General features: G+C 35.0%; 1 protein-coding gene across 1 annotated transcript; it reads right to left on the reverse strand.

Moving 5' to 3' along the window:
- Positions 1-8: 8 nt before the first annotated feature.
- LOC101587554 (zinc finger protein 709-like) lies at positions 9-4,214 on the reverse strand. The gene is made up of 2 exons (XM_023706409.1): positions 4,131-4,214; positions 9-2,213 (listed from the first exon to the last, which is right to left on the reverse strand). Exon 2 carries the CDS (start codon positions 2,123-2,125, stop codon positions 227-229), a length of 1,899 nt encoding a protein of 632 aa, XP_023562177.1. The 5' UTR covers positions 2,126-2,213; positions 4,131-4,214; the 3' UTR covers positions 9-226.
- Positions 4,215-6,563: the final 2,349 nt, after the last annotated feature.

Raw genomic sequence — 6,563 nt, forward strand, 5'->3', positions numbered from 1 at the left:
TGGTTTCTCCCCATTGTGAGACATTGTAGATGTATAAAATTAGGACTCAGCAACAAAATTTTTCCACAAGGCTGACATGCATCATTTCTCTCCACTGTCAATTCTTTCAAGTCTTTGACAGTGTTTATGTGTAGTTAATCCTTCCCACATTGCTAAGATTGGATTTCTACAGTGTGACTTCTTTCATAGCTTTGACAGGTACTGTGGCTGCTGAATGCTTTAAATATTACTTACATACATAGGGTTTCTGCCCACAGTTGCTTTGTCTATGTGTATGAAATGCATATGTGTTAGAAAATCCTTTTCCACATTGCTCACATATATAAGGTTTCTCTGTAGTATGAGTTCTTTCATGTCTATGACAACATTTATGTGTAGTGAATGCCTTCCCACACTGCTTACATATATAGGGTTTCTCCCCAGTGTGAATTCTTTCATGGTCTTGACAGGAACTATGTGTGGTGAATGCTTTTCCACATTGTTTACATACATAGGGTTTCTCCCCACTGTGAGTACTTTCATGTACTAGACAATTACTGTGAGTGCTGAATGCTTTTCCACACTGGATACATACATAGGGTTTCTCACCAGTGTGGGTTCGTCTATGTACACGAAATGCACACTTCTGTCTAAATCCTTTTCCACATTGCTTACATACATAGGGTTTTTCACCCGTGTGAGTTCTTTGATGTATTTGATAATAAACTTTTTTAGTGAATGCTTTCCCACATTGCTTACACACATAAGGTTTCTCCACACTATGACTACTTTCATGGCTTTGACAGTTGCTGTACGTACTGAATGCTTTCCCACATTGCTTGCATACATACGGTTTTTCCCCAGTATGAATTCTTTCATGTATTTTACAGGAACTCTGTGTGTTGAATGCTTTTCCACAATGTTTACATATATAAGGTTTCTCTCCGGTGTGAATTCTTTCATGTATTTTACAGGAACTCTGCTTGTTGAATGCTTTCCCACAGTATTTACATATATAGGGTTTCTCTCCAGTGTGATTTCTTTCATGCACTTTACAATAACTCTGTGTATTAAAAGTTTTCCCACATAGTTTACATGCATACAGTTTTCCCATGTGACTTCTTTCATGTATTTTACAATAACTCTGTGTAGTGAATGCTTTTCCACATTGCTTACATGCATAGAGTTTCTGGTCAGTGTGATTTCTTTCATGTATTTTACAATACCTCTGTGTAGTGAATGATTTCCCACATTGCTTGCACACATAGGGTTTCTCCCTAGTGTGAATTCTTTCATGCATTTTACAATTTCTCTGTGTAATGAATGCTTTTCCACATTGCTTGCATGCAAAGGGCTTCTCTCTAGTGTGAATTCTTTCATGCATTTTACAATTACTCTGTGTAGTAAATGCTTTCCCACACTGCTTACATGCATAGGGTCTCTCTCCCCTGTGAAACTTTTCATGAATTTTATAATAACTTTGAGTGTTGAAGGTTTTCCCACATTGTTTGCATTCATATGATTTCTTCTCAGTGTGAATTCTTACATGTATTTGGTAATGGCTGGAAGTTATAAATGCTTTTCCACATTGCTTACATATATAGGGCTTCTCCCCAGTGTGAACTACTTCATGTCTATGAAAGGAATTACTATAAGCTAATGCTTTTACATGTTCCTTATATACACTGGACTTCTCTCCCACATGTCGTCTTTCACGTCCTTGAAAAAGGTGTGAAGAATTAAAATCTTTCCCACATAGTTTCCACATGTATGGTTTCCAATCACTGTGATTTCCTTCATGGATTTGATCACTGCTGGGGATGCTGGAGGCTTCCAACCTCTTCTTACCTACAAAGGTCTTTTCTCCAGGGTGAGTTCTTGCTCTAAGTTTCAAGCAGGTTTTTCCAAATTGCTCATATTGATACAGTTTTTCTCCAGTCTTTCTCCTTGAATGATTCTGAAAGGACTGGAGATCACTGAAGATTTTTCCATGTTCATTCCATTTACTCAGTTTTTCATCAAATGCAAAATACTTATTTGGTTTCATTCCAGTCTGAGAGAAAATCGGCACATTTAGTGATAAATGCCCAATTCGGGAATTTCTACAAGCATGGCTTTCAGTTGGCTTTAAAGGAACTTGTTGCATGTCTACATTGGCACCTGTAGTCCAAAAGACTGTTTTTTTATGTTGATTCCATGCTTTATATTGACTGCTTTCTGATACGCCTTTATTGCTGTAAACAAAAACCACAAATATCAATCACAGTAAAAATTTATCCATATCAACAGTTTACTGGGATAAATTCTGGCTTGATGCCTGCTAAGACATTTTGGCTGAAAGCCATGAAAGATGTCACCAAAACACTCATCTATCAAATGAAGGTATTCATTTGGGAATTTTAAATTGATGTATGTTTGCCATATATAAGGTATAATTTCGTTTAGGTCATTGATACATATTGATAAGTTTTGACCCATTTGTCCCATTACTCTCGCCATTTCTTCTATCCTGGTCATCTTTCTTTTTTATTTTAATAATTTTATTGAGAAAGAAGTAGCAATGAGATAGTTTCAAAATAGGTTAGTAGTATAGTTACAATAATTGATATATTACATATTGTAATCTTCAACAAATAAATCTTTCTGTTCTCTATCACTTCTTAATTTTACTCCCTAATACATATTTTGGTATTTCTTACAGAAGAAAAAGTGATATAGTTCATTTTCTGTATTTGAATTATTTCTTTTAACATAATGAGATAGATTACCAACTATATTTTTTTGGATAAGACATGATATTCTCTTTATGGCTTAATATATTGTACATTTTTTTTCAGTGATGAGAATTAAACAATCAATGGTCTTAGAACTAAATTACATTTCCAGTTTTTTTTTATTTTTTAATTTGAGAGGAATTCTCATAGATCATTAATTTGCAAAGGGATAACTTCATGGTGTCATCCTGCTGGCTCACCTTACCAGAGTGCTGGGATTATAAGAAGGCTCCACCATGCTGAGCCTGTCCCATATGTTCTTTATCCATGCATGCAATGATGGACATTCAGGCTTAGTTTACATATTATGAAATATTTCCAGAGCTTAGCTATTGTGAGTATCCATTCATAACCTGCTTTGGACAGAAGTATGCACATATCATTAACATATGATAATTGTAAAGCCTCAGGATATCCATATGGAGGTTTTCTTTCTTTTCTTTTCTTTTTTTCCAGAACTAGGGACTGAACTCAGGCCCTTGTGCTTGCCAGGGAAGTGCTTATTCTACTGAGCTATCTCCCCAGCCCCTGAAGGTTTTCTTGGATCAAATACAAAAAGCTATTTTTTACTTTTTGAGACATTTGTATATTACCAAATGTTTCTATTTTTATATTCTTATGAACAATATGCAAGGTTGCTTTTCTAAGAAATTTAAAACATGAATACATCCAACTCTCTGGAGATTGTTTTGAAAACATATAATATTATGCTATTCATTTGCATTTTGATGGTTAGCAATTTTTTATATAATGTAAGTCTCTTTCATATATTCAAGTGTGCAGATAACTTGAAGATTAATTTCTATCAATCAAAGTCCAAAATTTGCTGTTTCCAGCTATGCCAACACATAATAAATAAAAGCAATTTCATATACTTTTCAAAATATTCATCATAAAATAAATTTTTATACCAATGTATGGGATAATATCTCTTGTATAATATCATTACAAACTTAGTTTCCTATATTAGACTATTGCTTTATTCAATTAATTGATTATAAAAAATTAACATATGGTCATATCTGGAAAATCATTTGTGAGATAAATTTGAACATGGCTGTATGTGTAGTTTCCTCAGGTGTAATATTTCTTTTTATACAATGACACTTAGGGAATATTTCTTTCACTTATGAATGCAAATTACCTTAGATTTGAGCAATTTTTGTATTCTTCATCAATTTGCTGGTTGTCCAAACACCTTCCTGAATTGTAGCCATAAAAATAGAAAACATAACCATGTCAATATAAAGTGGTATAATGTAAACAGGCCTGAGCTATTCCTCTAAATGTTTTTACAGTCAATTTAATATATCTGTACTAATGAGCAAGGACCAAGGCTCTCTCATTGTATAAACAAGAAAATGTTGCCTTCCTTACCTACAGCAGTCATATTCATAAATGTTTCCCACATAACATCTCTGTAGAGCTTCTTTTGAGATGGATTCAGTACAGCCCACTCCTCTGTGGTGAAGTTCACAGCTACATCCTCAAAGGTCACTGCCTCCTAAATAATCACACATATAAAGGCTCAGACTTTATTAAAGGCTCAGACTCAGACCCTGAGATATCTCAGGCTCAGAGATTAAAGGTCGGCCTTTAATCACGCATTAAAGGCTCAGACTCAGACCCTGAGATTCTGAACTCCTCTTATAAAAGCTGAATTTGAAGTTGATACCATCAAATATTAATTCCATGTCTTGGTCACCAAACCTAAGTGCATTCAGATATTTTCACACTGCAATTTGGATACTGGTTTGGAATTCACTGATGTAGTTACAGTAGAATAATACAACTGCTTTTCTGGCTGGCTCACAGAAATTATATTTATGTGGTGTTTCTAGTTCAGAGGTCATGGAAGAGACCTGAAAATTGCCATTCACAATATGCAGGGCCATGTCAATGTCTAATGAATAGTTCTGATAAACAGTTGTTTATATCTTTTCAAATCTGATTAAGTCATTCTTTCTTTTATTGTACTTAGACAGAATTTTGAAATGAATATGGTTTTATAGAAAAAATAATTTAATATTAAATGTGGCTTATGAATAATAAAAATGCTAGTGAAAAAAACCACTTATTGGAGCAAGTCTATTCACAATGAAAAGGGGGAATGATGGTAACTCATAGCTGACAGACTCCAGAGGATCAGCTTGCGTTCAGATACAAGAAATTCTATGATCATCTATGGGTGATTAATGAGGGGAAGAACATGAATGAAGTATATTAAATGCATAAAACTATGATATCTCAAAATAATTAGATACTAAGTACAAAAGGAAATCTATATCTGGGTATGGCTGTACATGCCTCTAAGCCCAGTATTTCGGAGGTTGATGTAGAAGGATTATGAGGAGTTCAAATTCCAGCCTCAGCTATTTAGTAATTTCAAGGTCAGTTTAGATTGCAAATTATCAATAACAAATTCAGATTCATTTATAACCATTTGTCTGCCTTCAAATAGGAAATGTTGAGACAAAATTCCAAGATGAGGCAGCAATAATCAAGCACAGTTGCAAATGTGAGTCCTCCAGATTCCCAGCAAATAGTAGCCAAACTCTATATTGACAATCAGCAGAACAGGTCAGACCATCAGAGAAAGAGAGAACAAGAATGAGAGCTGATCAATGTCTGGACACCTGGTTTAGAGAGAAAACACTATCACTACCTGCAAATTCTAGGTGGAAACTGATGACAATAAATTAAATAGAAAGCTGTATAAAAAGCCAAATTAATCTAGCATTGACAGAATAAAACTTGATGACAGTATATTAATTTGTTAATATTCAATTTGTGCCTCAAAGTAAGTAAAGCTTACACTGATCAGTGATGACACAAAGCGAAATTCTCTAAAAAAAGAACTGAGTTAAAATATGTTCCACTAAACATTTTTCAAACTACATAACACAGAAACGTGAGGACAAAATTATTTTTATGCAACTATGTCTAAGGATTTCAAACAACTCCATCAGTATTTGACAGCTGAAGAAGGCAGAAAAGTCTCTAATGTAACGATTAAAATTAATGTATTTCAAGGCTCAGCCAGATAGCTCAGCAGACCAAAGCACTTGGATAGCAGAGCACAGCGGCCAAGGTTCGATCTCTGGTCTGTTGTGCTGGCCTGTGCCCCTGGGGGTGTGCAGGGACAGCGACTGAGACAGAGTGTGGCGGTACATGCCTGTAATCCCAGCACTTGGGAAGCTGAAAAAAGGAGAATCGCTACAAGTCTGATCTGTGTAGTAAGTCCCTGTAGAGCCTGTACTAAATACATAAAAAATAAAACTAATGTATTTCAAAAGTATTAATAGGTTATTCGGTAATGTTTTTATCATGGAACTGCATAGTGTACAGTCTTCTCAAAACCTCAAGAAATATTCACCCTTAGGCAATTTTCAGATTTAAAAATAAATGTCTTCTAAGAAACAGAAATCATACAAAGGAAGCTCTTATACTCAATTGGAAAAAAAATAAAAATGAGTCACAGAAACATGTTTAGAATACTCCATGAAGTAAAGATTAAATTATACATTTTTATATGACACATTTCAAATGGAAATGTTGATTCAATATTAAAGATTTTATAATATATGAAAGTGAATTCACATATTAAAATTGTTTCAGAGAGGGGCTTAGTGGATAGCTTAATGGACTAAAGTGCCTGCTTAGGCAAGCTTAGGCAAGCCTATGAACCGTGGTTCAATCCCCAGCACCACATGCCAGGCCAGCCCTACCCCCAGGTGGGCTGAGCCGGTCACAGAGTCCGGGCGTAGTGGTGCACGCGTGAGCATGCCTGTAATCCCAGTGCTGGGGAGG

This window comes from Octodon degus, unplaced genomic scaffold (genome assembly GCF_000260255.1).
Source record: "Octodon degus isolate 3935 unplaced genomic scaffold, OctDeg1.0 scaffold00255, whole genome shotgun sequence".
In the NCBI taxonomy this organism is placed as follows: Eukaryota; Metazoa; Chordata; class Mammalia; order Rodentia; family Octodontidae; genus Octodon; species Octodon degus.